The following is a 17855-nucleotide window of genomic DNA, read 5'->3' on the forward strand; positions in this document are numbered from 1 at the left end:
GTTTACTACTTGTTGTTCTTGTTACTTACATATAATTGTCATTTATGTAAATTCCAGAAATGAGATTTTTGATGACGACAATGTTATAATTGTCTTGGGGGAAATAACATAAACAAAGTTGCCAAAAGCAAGAGCCGTTTTAAATGATGGAGTCTTAAATCAGGCTTGCCTTTGATGTCCTATTTATTACCTCTTTACGTATATATTATTTACAAATAGGTTTAGTGTATTACTTAAAATTTTACAATAATAATCATTGTGTTTTTGAGAAAATAGACATTATTATTATTTGTAATTTTATAAGCAACATATTTAAAGTTTTTTATACAAGTTTGATTCAATTCTGTTTTCATTGTATTTTTTTAATATAATACACTGCATATGGCACGAGTTTTACATCTACTGTTAACATTTAATCAAAGTAGTGTATTGACCAAGTAAATTACTATATTGTGTACACGTCTTAATTAATTTTTAAAATAGACATCTTTATAACTTATTAATGATTTTTTTTAATATACTCTATTAAATAAATTTATTTTATAAATGAGTGAAAACTTGCATGATTTATTTATTTTAACGTATTTTGTAGTTTTATGTTAGGTTAGGTATTCACCTGAGAAACAGGCCAGATTGCACATTTCGAATTGTAGTGTTATGATATATATTGTAATATCCATAATATTCTATATGCTCGTTTTCTTCTTTCACGTGGTGAAACACAATTCTTTCTTTAAGTAATTATTTAGATGGGGACTTTTTTTCTTTTTCACAAACCTTTCATAGTCACAACACTTTAAACAAAGATGTTATTGAATTAAAGTGGATTTCATACAAGAATACTAGAACAATATGAATACAAATATTTAATGGAATTTAGATTGAGATAAATGGTTTCTTTGAAAAATATTGAGTTTGAAATAAAAACAATCGATAACAGTAGATCACCTTTATTTACTAATATTTACACAACAAAATATAATGATAATAAATACTAACATAAACAATATATGGATGATATGGGCAGACATTTGGTACTTCTATTTTACTGGTATACAGGTTTGGATGAGTGAGAGGAGGGTTATCACAACAGCTGTAGACAGGGGTGAGTTCTTTCTATCCGTGGTGGTGACCATGGCCGTAACCTCCGTGACCATGGTGTCCACCGTGACCGTGACCGTGTCCACCGTGACCGTAACCCCCGTGACCGTGACCGTGTCCATGACCTCCACCGTGACCGTGATGGTGTCCTCCGTGTCCGCCATACCCACCATGGTACTGGGGCTCGGGCTCGGGTGCAGGATCTGCCATTGACAAGGCGAATGCTGCCAAGATAAGAGCCACCTGTAACCATGACCATTGTTAATGCTGATAAGAGAGGCAAAGGGATGAAGAGAACTAGGAGTCCACTCATGATTTCAGTGTTAGGAGTTTCAACTGAGTGACAAGAGTTGAGTGAGTTACTTTTTTTTATTTATAAAACTTATTTTACAATTAACTTTATTTATAAATTTGTGTACAATTTACCTTAAAAGATACAATTAGATACACAGAGGAAAAGATTACAAATGTGTCACTGTTAAAAAAAGACCCAGAACCAATGTGGTGATCAGAGATCTATGTGTCACAACACTGCCATATAATATATACAGTTTATAACAAAGCTGTTTGATTCTATGTTTAATAAACACAAACAGATTTACAATTACCCAATAAATTATCAGCTGTAGTTTGAAGTATGCATTAAGAGACTTAGCTGTATTAGCTGCAAAGAAATAATTCATATTTAGCTCTTCAGCATAATTACCAGCATATGATTTTACTGAGGGGGTTGACTTTTGCGGGAGAGAGACCTACTCTACAGTTGAAGGAGACGTGTGGATGTAATGTGTTGAAAATATGCACTCATCACTACAGAAGTTAAAATCCAGAACTGAAAAAATTCGATTTTTTAAATTTGAAATAATACACTCAACGACCACCAACATAGCTAGTATTTAATGATTACATTCGCGGTGGCTTGAAACTAAGCACAACAGAGTTTGACTACAAACTATGAAATGGTAGAGCAGAAAATGGTGTTAAAATAAATCTGAATCAGTTAGGTTTTTAAGGGAAGTCGTTAAAGACGTCGTACCTATCTTCATCATTGTGAATGTCCCAGTCGCTTATAATTCACATTAAAATCCCATTGTATTATCAATCAAATCATTCTAAGTTTGTAATAATGTGGTAATAGATAACTACTACGGGAATATTTTTATTTGTGTTATCTCCTGACCAATTATAAGTCAATCATGCTATCCTGTTAATATATTCCAGACAAAAACTAATATTAGATATAATATATTTCCGCACATTGTTTTACACAAACTAAACAATATTTTATGTAAAGAAGTTTTAAACATTACTAAAAACATAATCAAGAGGAAAGATGTAAACGCAAACTTAACAGAATTTCCACACTATCAATACAATCTTTTTCGTTACTCTGAGTGGTAAAGGGATACTTTCCGATATAGCTGAGATCTGAAAAGTCATCGTTTCCCTTGTAGCTAATTCAGCTGATTTTCTCTCTCACCCAACATTACTATTCCTATGTAAACATCTTCTTCCGTGTGTTAACAGTTGTGATTGTGTTGACAGTCCTATGTTCAATCTACTTTTAACACCAAAATTAATTAAAAATAATGTTACGTATCTTTATGGAAGAATAATATTAATTGATGGCTGTGACACGTCAGCTAGCTTGTAAAATATTTTATGAGTTTTTTTGCATCGCAATGAAAAGTATCCTTCATACTCAATCGCCTCGAAAGTTTTGTTGCTAAGCTCCGTATCAAAAGATTAATTTCGAAAGTAGCAATGAGATGTAATATTAATATAGACACAATTTTTTATATTTACATTATTTTACATTGATATACAGATCTTTCCCCAAAAATATAAAATATTAATATTAATTTCATTCCAATTATATATTGTGATAAATATGTATGTGATGTGGCTACAATTAATTTTTAAATGCTATTTGTTATTATGGCTGTTACTAAACTGTAACATTTATCTAAATTGTATTTTATGTGGAAAAATAATCAGTTTAAATCATTGCAAATTATACATCATAAACTAAACTAAATTTAATGTAATGAGATTAACATTATACACTGTGATATAATTTATTTATCATATAGTTACAATTTATATTTCAATAATTTACAATAAATCATTTTCGAGGTCTTGTTTTGGTCAATAACGTAAAACATTGAGTAGTTATTTTATATAGTCTAGTCAGTTAATTATAAGAAAAGTATATGCATTCTGAAAATGCCTAGTAGTAGTTAAGACAAAGAAAACTTAAAAGGGCCCTATTTTGTAACCTTCAACTCACACTATTAAATTTACGGCATTAATATGTCAATGAGACAAAAAAGATTACACAAAATGTAATTATATAACATAATTTGGTTATTTATTGCTACGTAATACAGATTTGTTTAAAATTTCATTAGTTGAAATATATTTATTTTTTAATATATCTACATACATTATTTATTATTAACTCCCTATTAGCAGTATCTTTGTGAATATTAATATCTGTTTGTTCTGTAAAGAGTCTCTTGTTAACATTTAAATTACTTTTTGTCTTGTTTTTGTACTTTGGTGTTCGTAAGATGTTCGTAAAATGCTCTTAGAGGTATATTTTTCCTTAATGAAAGTTAATTTTTAAAATTATAACTACTTTTATTCAATAATAAGCAATATTATTGGAAAAACTGAATTAGGCTAAGATATGTATAAATAGAGACATGTTGCAAAGTTCTTGTTCAAAAAGTAGAGTATAAAAGCCTTAAAGTTTATTATTGTCCTTAACAGAAAAAGTCAAAATTGCTGCCAGTACAGCCTATTCATGAATGCGCTTAAGAATTAATATTAATATATTGGATTCTTAAGATCTGTCTGTGTGGTGGCTAACTTAAATATTTGCTCTCAGAGGCTCTTAGAAATGTCCTATTAGTTGTACCAAAAATTTAGCTTCGACTTCCAAATAATTTTTAGCAATGCAAAAACTGACGGTCTGAATAAATAATTTTACTGTACACATTTGAAAGTAAATAAAAATGAGAAAAACCGTTAACCTTCTATTATTTATAATTTTTTAACTCTCTAACTAGTGTAATGCCTAAAAATAAAATTTAAAACTCACCAACAAGTAAACCTTAACCATAGTGAAGCTTGGTAGTTGCAGCGCACTAGACTCTGATAGCAGAACTCCGTAGACTTAACAGCTGAGTGGCCGTTTTACATTATATAGTTGAAACCTTCCACTCCCCCGCTCTCCCCTCCCCCGACCTACTCCAATGATACCTGTTTGGGAGCTTTGTTTATCGGAAGCAACTGGGTTAGGTTAGCGAACTCTCCACCGCTCGGTAATCCCCCAGAAGCCAGTTTTGGCACCTAGCTCGGTGACGAGCCTAACCTGCTCGAGGCCTGAACACTGCCCATGGACATCACCTTTCCCGCCAATTACCGCAAATTTCTATTCCGTTTGGATTTCATTTCGAAACGAGGCAAGTCCGAGTTTTCCTCGTTGATTAATTCAATGGCACTCGTAAAATATGTTATTACCCTTTATTACCGCGGATGAGGAAAGAGGGACATTACTTAATGCTTAGTACAGTTTGCACTTGCCGTCCATCGCTAATTTACTTGTTTATTTGCAAAGTTGTAAAAATCTATTTTCTAAATATGTAATTTATTCAATATTGTTATACATTGTATATTCGTTATTCAATGTGAGAAAGCCGCACAATGACAAGTGGCTAATGAGAACTCAATTAAATTTAATTATTTTTCTGTAGATGTCAAGTCAGAAGTACCTCTTTCAAATCATTTACTCAAATAAAATAATGATCCTCTAAGGTTTCTCCGGTTCAAAACAATGCCAACACTGTTACAAACTTGAGATTTTTCATTTTATTGAAACTGGAACTGTGTAGATTTAGTTAACTAAAATGGCGCTCCACAGCAAATCGAACTTTCTGAAGATTTTGCAATTCTTGTACATCAAAATACAAAATCAAGGAACTACAAGGTAAAGAATAATTTTAATTTTACGAAACAAAAGCTGCTCAAAGACAGTACCACACCAATTTTAAAACCGATCCCAAAATTTTAATAGGCACTTGTATTACACAATTCAATTAATTCTAAAGTTATATATGATAAGACTTTCCTTGTTGCAGGCTCACTAAATATAATTTGTAATGTTTCATAAGCAACGAAAGGAAACTTTCAGATTTAAAAATTAACATCATAGTAACTAATACATTCGATAGTTTAACATTAATGGGTATACTGCATTAGTTAATTATTATGGTCAAAGAATGTACAATACATATTATTAGTATATGTTCATGTGTAGGTTGTACCCTCTGCGAAGTATGAATCATAAGTACAGGTATACTCTGTCTTGTCAGCAAATTAATTCAATTACATCGTTTATTTCATAACAGCACGTTTTAAGAAAACTATCTTTTTAAATATTTGCATAGCCACGTTTTATTTTTGTTACCTTTAGTATTAGTATTGAAGTCACTTTATATTTATTTTCAAAATGGTGATACTTTTTAATTTTTAGTGGCTAATGTTGTGTACTCTTTCCTGTAAATAGGAATAGAGATAAAATTGTTCAGGGACTAAAACGTAACGTTTGGTGAATCCATTTAGTAGATATGTTATTTTGTAGGAGAACTTGCCTATTCTTAGTAGGATATTAATTTAATCAAAGCTAAGAACAATTCCGTCCTATTTCCGTTCTTAGATTGGTATCCCTGAGGCAAATGATGGAATAGCTGTAAAACTACATCTAACAAATTCCATCTCGTTGCCACGTTTCAAAGGTCTCTTGGAGGAATCCTGATACAAGAAGAAACACATCCAAGGTCTCTGTGGGTAGCTATCTTTATTTTAAAGGTGTCATTTTCTGGGCGCTCTACTCCTTTCGTTCTGAGACAGATTTCACTTTGCTTCTAACAGAAATGTCATTTAAACGATTAGTATGTAAGAACGGTAATGTATTCCCTAGCATCTGTAAGTTACGTTGTGATCGTTATAACATATATACATATCAGCAACTTATTCCAACTCGTTGCTCCGAATCATGATTATAGGATTCCTAGAGAAACACCATTTGGAATCCTGATATAACTTGAGAAGCTTTCTACAGCAACTCTGGGGTTAGAAATGGCGATTTGAAGATTTCCAACCTCAGCACTCAACCCTCTTCCATTGCTTCAGACGGGACGAGGCTCGGTCCGTTACTCTGAAAAAGGATCCCTAGGATTTGTGAGATAGGTTATGGTCATCTAGAGAAAACTACATTTCGGCAACTCATTCTGTCTTGTCGCTCTGTATCGTGTTTCAAAGGACTCCGTCATTATCTGGAACACTATGTACACTCTTAAGCATCTCACAACAACTCTGAGATAACATATGGTGATTTAACAAACTAAACTCTGCACTGAATCCTGTCCCGTTGTTCCAACAGGAGTTCCCCATTGCCCCCCCCCCCCATCAGGGACGTTATTTCGACCATTACTATGAATGACATGTTCCCTAGCATCTGTAAGGTAAGTTATGGTCATTGAAAGAAAACTGTATCTTGACATCTTATTCAATCTCGTTATTCCAAGTCATTTAAAGAACTCCTACGGAAAGGAGTATTATCCGGAACCCTAAAGTAGAATAGGAAGCTACCCATAGCAACTCTGTCGAGACTTAATGATTAGGAAAATTCCAATCTCCGCACTCAAACCTGCTCTGTTACAACAGGATGGATTTTTATATTACCTCCAATAGTGGCATCACTCTGATCATTACGATTAAACATTATACGTTCCCTACGACCTGTGAGGTTATACGTTCCCTATGACCTGTGAGGTTATACGTTCCCTATGACCTGTGAGGTTATACGTTCCCTATGACCTGTGAGGTTATACGTTCCCTACGACCTGTGAGGTTATACGTTCCCTATGACCTGTGAGGTTATACGTTCCCTATGACCTGTGAGGTTATACGTTCCCTATGACCTGTGAGGTTATACGTTCCCTATGACCTGTGAGGTTATACGTTCCCTACGACCTGTGAGGTTATACGTTCCCTACGACCTGTGAGGTTATACGTTCCCTACGACCTGTGAGGTTATACGTTCCCTATGACCTGTGAGGTTATACGTTCCCTATGACCTGTGAGGTTATACGTTCCCTACGACCTGTGAGGTTATACGTTCCCTATGACCTGTGAGGTAAGTTAGAAGGCTACTGTTCGGAATCTCATTCCATATTGTTGCTCAATGTCATGATTCAAAGGACTCCTATAGGAGTTATTTTGAATATTGATGTAGACTAGGAGACTTACAAGCATTGACAGCGATTCTGAGTTACCTTATAGTAATGTGGAAACATTCAAACTCCGCAACAGATCCGGTCTCCTTACTTCAGGACTATATTTATGTATTGCCTCCAATAGGGACTTCATTTCAAAGCCAAAACAAAACGTGATGTTTCCTACCAATTCTGAGGTAAATCGTAGTAATTGTAAGAAAACCGCATCCCTGCAATTTGCTTTTTCTGGCTTCTTCGTATGGTTTTATACGTCAAACTTCCAAAGTGTTTTCCTGGTCAGATAGTTCTCCAGTCAATACAAAACCTCATTCAAACCAATCTGGAGCAGCCCTCTTTCGTTTAAAAAACGTTTCACATAAATAGGCATGTTTTTTTTTTTTTTTTTTTTTTTTTTTTTTTTTTTTTTTGAAAAAAACGTGTGCTTAAATAAAAAAAGCAACACAGAAACAGGTAGATTTGTATAACTTTTTGAAGTCGGTTAGAAGGGGGAACAAAGCCAAAATAACATTTTGTTAGACACCTTTAAGATGTTAAAAATAAGTTAAGGTTTTTTGTGTTATTTGATTCCACTAACAATAAAGAATAAATTATTGTAGGAGGAGCTGCTTTCAAGTAGGAGGTTAGATGATAAATCGGCATTGTTTGTTGTGGCCTGAATGTAGAAACTTGACTGACACTACTGATAAATATTGGTTTGTGTACAAAGGCTTGCACTTGTGTCATCTTTATCTATAATAAGCAATCGACATATATTCTTTGTTATTGTTTCTGTGTTCTTTTGTATTTTTAAACCAAATCCAGAACGACAGAAAATGAATTTAATCGAGTGTGTATTAATATTAGTTTTAGTTACATAGTTCGTTATTGTTATTTGATACAATCAAAGTAATGTTTTTGTAATTTCTTTAAACTCCGTTAATTTGTAAAATAATTGTAAAATTTTTAAGAAAATAGCTGAACGTCAAAAGAAGCAACGCAATATCTGGACTTCGTAGCACACCAGCGTAAAAGTAACTACTGTAGACTAAAAATAATGTAACATTAACACAAGGTTAGAATTGACTTTGAAGTACTCTTTCTGGGAGTCTACAATTCTACTCCGTTCGTATACGGAACGAATTTTAAGGATATATTCTTTTGAAATGTCAGCGTATTGATATATTAGTAACATTTTGAAAGAGGTAAAAGGACAAATAAACTTGCCTTTTAACACCTGAGGTAACAAAACGTTTGCAAAAACACATCTATGTTTTATCGTAGTTTTTATTACTCTTATGTACTCTAACACTAACAGTAAGTTGTCTAGACATTGTTAAAATGTTTGAGTAATGTTTGGGGGTGAATGGTTTTTAAAAGTACTTCATGGCAAAATAACGTAAACGTCTTTTCAATCTATATTGAAAAGTTTTGAAATAATCCCAACCGAACTGTGAATAAGTGTACACTTCGTGAAAAACTTTAGTGACTTAATACCATGACATAATTTTGCACAAAATCAATATTAAATTTCTACATTACTCCTGTCCCTAGAATATTCCTGTAGTCTTAAAGGTGTAGTAAATGAGTGGACAGGAACTATAGATTATCAACAATCGTTAATGTAACAACAACAATAAAATTGTATCTAATTGTGTAATAAAGTTATAACGATTAGTTCAAATGATTTAATGACTTGATATGCAAGCAACATAATGATGGTTTGTACAATAAATCGCTCGAGAGCGATACACGACATTGTAGGTGTGGGGGGAGCGGGCAGGTTCAGGATTAACTCAGGTCTCGATCAGCTCACTTAATTAAAGGAAAGTGGAAGGAGTTATCAAGAAATATAGCTTCATAAAACAGGTACAGTTATCAATGAACGGTAACTCGAATTGAGTGTATGAGGTCAGTCCGGACCCTGGACATAGATAACGGAATAAATTTATTTTTGCCAGAATATATAAACATCTATACATTATCAAGGACATGGCCTTCTAAAACCCGCATCGTTGCCTGCCTGTCTGTCTGTCTGTCCGTCCGTCCATGCTTTAACTCTCGATGGAAAGGTCTTAGGGGCTTGAACTTAGGTTTCTTTGGTCCAAGGAAGATCTCCGGAAGGTCAAATGGTCAAAATGAAAGGTAAATATAAAATTGAAACATGTTTACAATGGTCTTATGTGTAAACATAGTGGAAATGAGAAAATGGCAGAATAATTTGTAAATAAACTCAGTACGATCATGACATTTTCTAATGTGCCTTAGTAACAAATATGATGAGTTTACTTTGTTGGATTGGTTGTTCATAATAATAGAAACCGTAAACACTCCGTTGTTTCAGATTATTTTATTATTTATCCTGGATTCAAACAGTAATACAACTTTTATTGGATTTTTTAAATAAAATTTATGCATTTTCTGATGTTATACCGCTACTTAACTGCTGATATTGTAAGGTATATTTAATACTCAATAGTTATAAATGTATTATAAATATCCCTCATTTCAGCACCCAGAATGTATGACAAGAAAAATTAAATTAGGTACAATGAATAAAGCTTGAGAGACACATTTACCATATTTCATTAATTATACGTAATTTCCCCCGCATTTACAATTGTTAAGTACAAAACAGGCTGAAAACCTGTGGCCGAATATAATATTAAGGTTTTTTTTCTCTTTGGACAAGAAAATTACACCTAGTCCTATAAGGACCTTTGCCCTGCTTTCGGTGTGACAGAATATTTTGGATGGGTAAGGTTGGGAGTAGGGGCCACCTTCTGTCGAGATTCATGAGGAAAAGTTGCACTAATCTCGTTATGTCCCCTCGGAACAAGGAGAAGCCAGCTCTGAACCAGCCTCTCCAGTCTAAGCAGCCAGATGTGGCACATTCTCATGTTTAGGTTGGTAAAAAACTTTGACTCTTAGGGAACAAACTCCACCAATTCCAATTGTCATCTCACGTAGTAGAGAATTACACTTGCACCCCTGAATCTCGATATCTGCGGTTAGTGATATGCCGCTCCTTGACATCCATATGGTTTAAGTGGCACATCGTTTTGTGCTGTAGACACTGCAGATTCAACTGGGAGGTATAAACCAGCCAGAAGTGAACTCTCCTGGGGGAATGTTGAAGTTATTAATAATGTGTATGCAATAAGCGCAAATTACGTCAATTCTATGATACTAATATTGTATGGAGTATTCTACTAGAGTACCAAATTACTAGACTAATTATAATCCTCCCTATAGCAAACTCCTGGCTACATCACTGCTACCCCAGTGATTTGTGTTTATACATTCTAAACAGTTGTATGTTTTAACAGAATGGATAGTTTTTTATAAGAGCCTACTGTCATAGGAACCAGGACGTTTTGACTTTGAGATACATCTGAGTTATTAGAGATAGTGCAAGTTCACATCCTGTATGTGACCTTTATACTTATCATCTTATCAGCACTGTCAACCTTGGACTGTACCATCTGTTCCCTTATTCTGTTTAAAAGATCGCACAAGCATGTAACCCATAAGGATGGACAGGATAAGGCTAAAGAGGGGACTAATCTCTTCTTTTTGTTAAAAAATATGTTATGTTATCTGTATTAAATATATTTTATATCCATTTTAATAAAATCCATTTATTTTGCAAATTGAAACCCGTATCACTTGATTAATATGTAAAAACGAAACAATTGTTAACTTCCAAAAAAGAGGAAACATTGAATGAACTGTCTGTCCGATGACGATATTTATGTTTATCAATGAGTTAATGAAGGCAGTTTATCATTTACTCAACCAATCATTATTCTTCAAATAAACCTTTACGACTGATAACACAGTGTCTATATATACTTATCTGTATGTGGGTGTTGACTCGCGTTAAACGAGCCTCAGTTCGTTCCAACTTTAAACTCTTTTACCAGTGCAGTTGCATTTTAATTTGGATTTCTCTACGATCAGGTACCAAATCTCTGACTGTCCGTCGCCCTCGCTCTTCGCCCATCTGTCCAGGAATTGCGCTCTTTATTCTCTAATTACGCGCGGAATTAATCAGTTACGTCCTCGAGGAAAGGACCTTCTCTTCGGTTCTGTGCGACCTGAGACAAACCGACTACAGACTTGAGAATTACAGTTACTGCTACAACCACCATGAACTGCAGAACACTGCTGAATGACATCTAGTATTTCAAGTGTAACATCCTTAGTAACACAACGTAACGTGAATATTAAATTGCTCTATGAAAAAACTAAATTAGTCCTGGTATAAAACCAAAATAGGAATAATGCATTACATCCGAAAGTTTGAGGACCCACGCCTGCAGATTATTTTATAACAAGCTTTTCAACTATCTGAAATACCAAGCCAAAACTATTTGATTTATTTCCTTATAAAAAAGAAATAGGCACATAAACAAAGTATTCTAAATTGCCTCTGTTTGTACAACTAGCGGTTCTTAGGTTCTTAAGTGACTTTACGTTATTTTGGGAATTTCAAAGGCAAAAAGAAATATATCGTCTTAAAAATAACAACAAGAAAGATAAATTTGGGTACCTTTGACGTAGTTCACATTTAGGAGTTGAATTTTGCGTACTAAATTACGTGCGATTTAGGGTATTCCGTTAATAGAAAAGGGGACTTGAAAATAAAGTAATTTGAAGGATTATCCAAATAGAGAATATGTTTTATTGGGATTTACATAAAAAGTAATTAATGTTAATTTTGGGACATTCGTGGAACAAACAATAGCAATTTAAATGTATGTTTTGGAACTTTCTTATTACTGGGACACAATATTCAGTTCTATTTACTAAAACTCAACTTTGTGATAATCATTAATTAACAAACTGTTAATTTGCATTTGTTTTCCAACTGAAAGTATTCATCCAATGCTGTGATGCTATAAACGATTAATTCAAAATTTTAAAATCCACTTGCATACTTATACCTATTTGGATGTCTTGTAATGTTTCAACGATTATGAGTTCTAAAGTGTCTTAAAATAATAATCATTGTAAAAGAGTGACCATAACAACTTCGTATAGATTAATCTACAAAGCTACTAACGCGTTATCAAACTATTAATTTAAAATGACAGCCACAAATGAAAAGAACCTTACTTTTTACCATACAGAAAGGATTTTTCCATTTTTATTTGCTTTTTTAAAGGTGAGAGTTCGTATAAAATAAACATTTATTATTAGGATGTCCTTCACGTTTAACGGATGCTGCCGCAATTAATGCATCCTTCATAAACCAAACCGGTAATTGGCTATCGCGAACTAGCGATTGGATTCGCCAATATGTAGGACATATTTTTGCACTTCTCAATCAATTAAAACGGACCGGTAGTATTAATGGCTATTAATTCTCAAGCTGCGGTGGCGGGCAGCGGCGCCCGGGGCCCCTACACTCGTGAGCAGCAAGGACGTCCCACTTATGGCACGTGACCAACACAACTGACCTGTCCTTCCTCTCGTTATCTAGCCTGATTCTCCAATAATTACCCTAATTAGAATTACTAATGTAATTTTATATACAGGGTATAAAAAGTCCCGCATGGGCTTGATAATTTCCGAACGAGTACAGGTAAAGCAATAAAACTTAGTACATCATTACTGCACGTATAAATGTACTTTTTTAGGTAACTACCATATTTTTGTCATGTTGGGGGGATGGCCCGCAAGGAGTCAGAAGGAAATCTTAAATTAGAGCATAGGTCGAGTAGTACATCAAATTAAAGGTCTTTACTAGTAGAGTACAATGCCGCAAATTCGACCTCAAAGGGTTCACTCTTTGAATTATTACCATAAATTAAAATTATTTATATATATATATAAATAACATTTAAAAAATTACGCTGGTTTAAAGCTTGAAACATTTACAATGTAGGTCCTGTTCTAGATGGTTTAATATTCTTTCCTTGGCTCAAGCTGAGAAAGTTAAACTCAGTAAATGAATAGTGAACTTAAGAAATAGTTTTTAAGGTAGTAGACATCCAATGGAGAATGGGCAGCAAGGAGTTTTTACCCTAAGCTTAGCTCAAGATGTACATCATTATAAAGGGATTGTTTAGCATAGATGAATGCTGAAGGGAAAAACCTTGTATCAGTTATTGTAATAGAAAATTAGTTTTGTTATTTTGCACGTTTGGACTTTAGTTAATGTTCATCTTACATTACACTTTAAAACAATGTACATCTTGAGCTATGGTTACGTAAAATTTTTTTGCCGGACTCCTTGTAGACCATCCTCCATTGAATGTGAAGTCACTAACTGTATATACAGGGTGTTCACAAGAGGAGTATCACACACTTATATGGGTGACAGAACGCATCATTTAAAACCAAAAAATATCTTATAAACATAGGTCTAGAAATGTCTCATTTAGCCGCTAGCCGCCATTTTGTATTGTTTTAGGAAAAAGATTGATATCTCTAGAACTAGTAAAGCTACAGATACCAAACTTCGCACATGTCACAGTTGAGAGTTGTCAGCTATTTCTAGCTCCTAGCATTTTCAAGCTTATCTATAAAGTGGCCGTGCTCGTTTATGCGTTTATTTTTTTTTAATAAGTATCATTGGAATTGTTATAAAAATTGTAAAATAGCTGGTATCTTGTAAAATTTGTCTAACTTATGTAAAACAGCTGATGTCTATGAGAAGACAAAATGTTTGTTGCTCTTGACTTTTGCAAGCGCACCTTTTAAAGTGGTCTTATTCGCTTATGCACTGACAGATTGCATTGAAACAAGTACCGTTGGAATTGTAATATAATTTCTCAAATAGTTGGTGTCTAGTACATTTGTATAACTATGCTGGGTTTTGTTATTTGAGTTTAAATATGTTCGATAGACTCCAATTTGTTAATATTAAGGAAAATAATACAATTATTTTCTCTCTCTTATCTGTTCAAACCTGTGTGCCAAATTTGGTTTCCTTTGCTTAAATAGTCCTAGAGATATTAATTTTTAATACAAAATGGCGGCTAGCGGTTGAACGACACATTTATCGACCTATTTTTACAGAACATTTTGGCTTGAAATGATAAATACCATCTCTCACAGAAGTTTGTGACACCTTTTGTGAACACAATGTATTTGTATTGTATTTAATTTGATTTATCGCATTTTTACATCAGCATTTCTAGTTATTTCTATGACTAGCCTTAGTCACTTTAACAATCTATGTGCTGATTAGGTTCATATATGCCTTGCTTTTAGAAAAAAATTTAAATACTTTCACCCGAGATAAGCTAATTTAATAGATTTTTCTTATTTTTTGTTTGTGTTCCTCATTTTTTAACTTGAGCATATATGGTTTCATCAAAATACATTTTATTTTTAGTTATTAGAAAAAATTGTATATATTTAAAGAATCATTACGTTAAAATTTAGGGCAAATTATGTAAACCCTTGTCTCGTGTTTCAAAATTGTCTTGGCTCCTTGGGCTGGTACTTTTTTTAAATGGATATATATATATAAATTTTAACGTAATGATTCTTTAAATATATAAAATTTTTTCTAATAACTAAAAATAAAGTGTATTTTGAGAAACCATATATGCTCAAGTTAAAAAATGACGAACGCAAACAAAAAATAAGAAAAATCTATTAAACTAGCTTATCTATATATATATATATAACTCTGTTCATTATGATACAAAACATCTTAGTCTTAAAATTTTCAACCATTCTCAAAATATAAAATCCCGTATTCCTAGAATCAAAATAACCTCTTCCATTGCCATAGTTCCGTGGTCTGACTAGTGCTGTCCAGTCCAGTCCAGTCCGTATTTTCCTGTGCCCACAAGTTTGTAAATAGTTTCACTTGGAGGAACCAGTGATTCACGACTAACCTTCACCTTTAAATACTTGTTATTCAGTCGTCATTCCCAAATTTAGCCTATGTAAACAACAGTCTGGTTTTGTTCAGTTTTCCCCGAACTTAAAACACGTTGTTTATGTAAATCACACTTCGGCAGTGTTTCTCATACAGAATATTCCGAAAATAAAAAATTGTGCGTTAATAAACTTGGCTACGAATCAACTGTAGTTTTCAAATCAGAATAATTATATTTTTAAGTACAAAGTTTTAGCAAGTTGTAATTATTTCAATCTTCTCAAAATCCTTTCAAATTTAATATTGAATTGAGACAAAAACCTTTTATTACTAATTTCAATAATTTATGAGAAATCTAAACCACCAATTAAACCTTTTTACTCGTTTGTTATTATACCACATTCAGAAGATTTTGTTTCAGTAGACGTTGACTTTTTGATGTTTGATATTTATAATTCATGCTATATATTACACTTATGTTGGTGTCTACTTCTTTCATTTCGTTTATATCAAAATAATTGTCCTTTAAACAAACCCCTTACTTTTGTACACAGGCAAAGGAAAATTAGTTGAAAATCTGTATTTTTTATGGAGAAAGTAGATTTCTATAAACACCAGTCTAAATTTTGAGGTTTTAATTGAACGCTAAAATATATTATTTTAAATTTTATTATACAAAAAACTAAAATGTGGTATTTAAAAATTGTTGATGCAATTCATATTAAGATTTGTAATCTTATTTTATTTGTTACTGATTATTTGTAACCGAAATCTCACATTGTTCATTCATGTAACCAAGTGTAAATAAATTATAAATTTGAAGATACCATATTTAGACTTACATTTTTATTTTAATAAGCGATTAAATATACTGTTTAATAAAGTTAGGCTACTACAAACATGAAAAGCAACAACCACCCATAGCCAGTTGTTATTATTTTATTTAATAAAATGTATCCCTTTCACAACCTAAATTCTAAGTATTTCATGGTATAATAACAAATTAAGTTAAATTATCAAAGATAAGTCGACATCTCCTGAATATAAATATGGAAATAGAATATCGTTCTGAATAACTGAGAGCACTAATTATTGACGATCACGTAATAATATTCAAATTATTTTGCAAATAGAGACTCATAAAGAGTGGATGCCCTTGTTGTTTAGGTCACGGTCTCCAACAGTCGGCAAAGAGCGGAGCGAACGAGGAAAGACCAGATCTGTTTAGCTTCGCCAATCAGCGACTTTCACATCAGCTGTGGGTCACTGCTGACGTCAAAGGTTGTCTACTGAGGCGACGTCAACGACATAACCAATTATTGGGCTTTTGTCAACATTAGCGTTTTGTCTATTTTCTTGTCGTTAATTTAAATCCTTCCCAATTCCTATTCGGGTAAACAAATTAATTATCTAAACAAGTGAGACGAAAGAATAAATATCTAGTCTTTAACGGACTAAACATTGAATGGACTAAACGATGAAAACTGATTCGGGGCCGGTATAAAATTAATATGTAATGTTTAGGATGAGTATTGATAGTTTACGCCAAAACCACAGAACTTCATGTAAGACCTAAAACATCACATCAAACTCACACGCGTAACATACGCATATTTGCTCAGAATCAGGTAGCATAATATAACTCCCTACTAACTTTATGACACTATTACGAGTTTGTTAGAAGTCTAGAAGTATTTATACATCTTAAAATTAAAATTAAAACATTGCAAGCAAATTAAAACACTAATAGTAGATGTTGACAAGTACAACTCCAAACATGCACTGTGAGGAATTCGATTGACAGTGCCGAAGCCACTCAACTGAAGACGAAAAATGTAATTTCTGTATGTCTGTATGACCGCACAGTATCTCGAGAACGAATTGACTTATATATAATTACTGACTTATAGCGATTACTTTTAAATCGCTATTGTGGTTAACCGCTATAGTGACGGGAAAATAGCATACGAAATGAATTCGTAACCAAACTGTGTACAGTCATATGACATTATTACATATGGTATGGTAACACAAGTACCCTATCTATCCGCAAGACATTTATAAAAAGGTTTTATGTTAGTAAGCTTTAAATTTTATATGAAACTCCATTTATATCTAGACAAGAAGGAGCTCCATTTTGGCGCATGTCTACTCATGTTTTTTCGTCTGAGCGTCATTGTATCCTGTCACTCAGTAGACTTTTACAATGACTCTTCTGTATGCCAGGGGATGTAAATTTCTTTCTGTATGATTATCTGGCTGTCTGTCCGCAGGATATCTAAAAAATTTAATAAGTTATAATAGACTTGAAATGTATCATGCAACTTCAGCAAAGCCTGTTACGTGACAAGTGGTGCGTCTACTCCTGCCTTGAAATAATAACAAGTTGTTCGTTATAATTACTGAAATTATATCTAATCAGGGTACATAGAAATTGGGCTAATTTAATCAAAACTTGCATATTAAACACGTAGCATAATAATGCTCAATGATTTTAAATTTATACAGTTTGTACGTAACTACGGATTACATATTAATTATTTAATTACTAATTAACCTTATGCTTGACTTTATTATGAACATTGCTGGTTTGAATATACATTCATATTAAAATATACTATTATTAATTG

At 33.0% G+C, this 17855-nt stretch overlaps 1 protein-coding gene across 1 annotated transcript; it reads right to left on the reverse strand.

The window, feature by feature from the left end:
- Positions 1-934: 934 nt before the first annotated feature.
- Positions 935-4313, reverse strand: LOC124355506 (glycine-rich cell wall structural protein-like). Its single transcript, XM_046806669.1, has 2 exons — positions 4208-4313; positions 935-1344 (listed from the first exon to the last, which is right to left on the reverse strand). Exons 1-2 carry the CDS (start codon positions 4226-4228, stop codon positions 1117-1119), a joined length of 249 nt encoding a protein of 82 aa, XP_046662625.1. The 5' UTR covers positions 4229-4313; the 3' UTR covers positions 935-1116.
- Between the last annotated feature and the right edge of the window lie 13542 nt (positions 4314-17855).

Source organism: Homalodisca vitripennis, chromosome 2, assembly GCF_021130785.1.
Source record: "Homalodisca vitripennis isolate AUS2020 chromosome 2, UT_GWSS_2.1, whole genome shotgun sequence".
NCBI lineage: Eukaryota > Metazoa > Arthropoda > Insecta > Hemiptera > Cicadellidae > Homalodisca > Homalodisca vitripennis.

Coding starts and splice junctions, on each gene's coding strand:
- LOC124355506 (XM_046806669.1), bottom strand. CDS start 4,228: ATGGTTAAGGTTTACTTGTTG. Junction 1,345..4,207: donor TGGTTAAGGTTTACTTGTTG/GTGAGTTTTAAA, acceptor TCATGGTTACAG/GTGGCTCTTATCTTGGCAGC.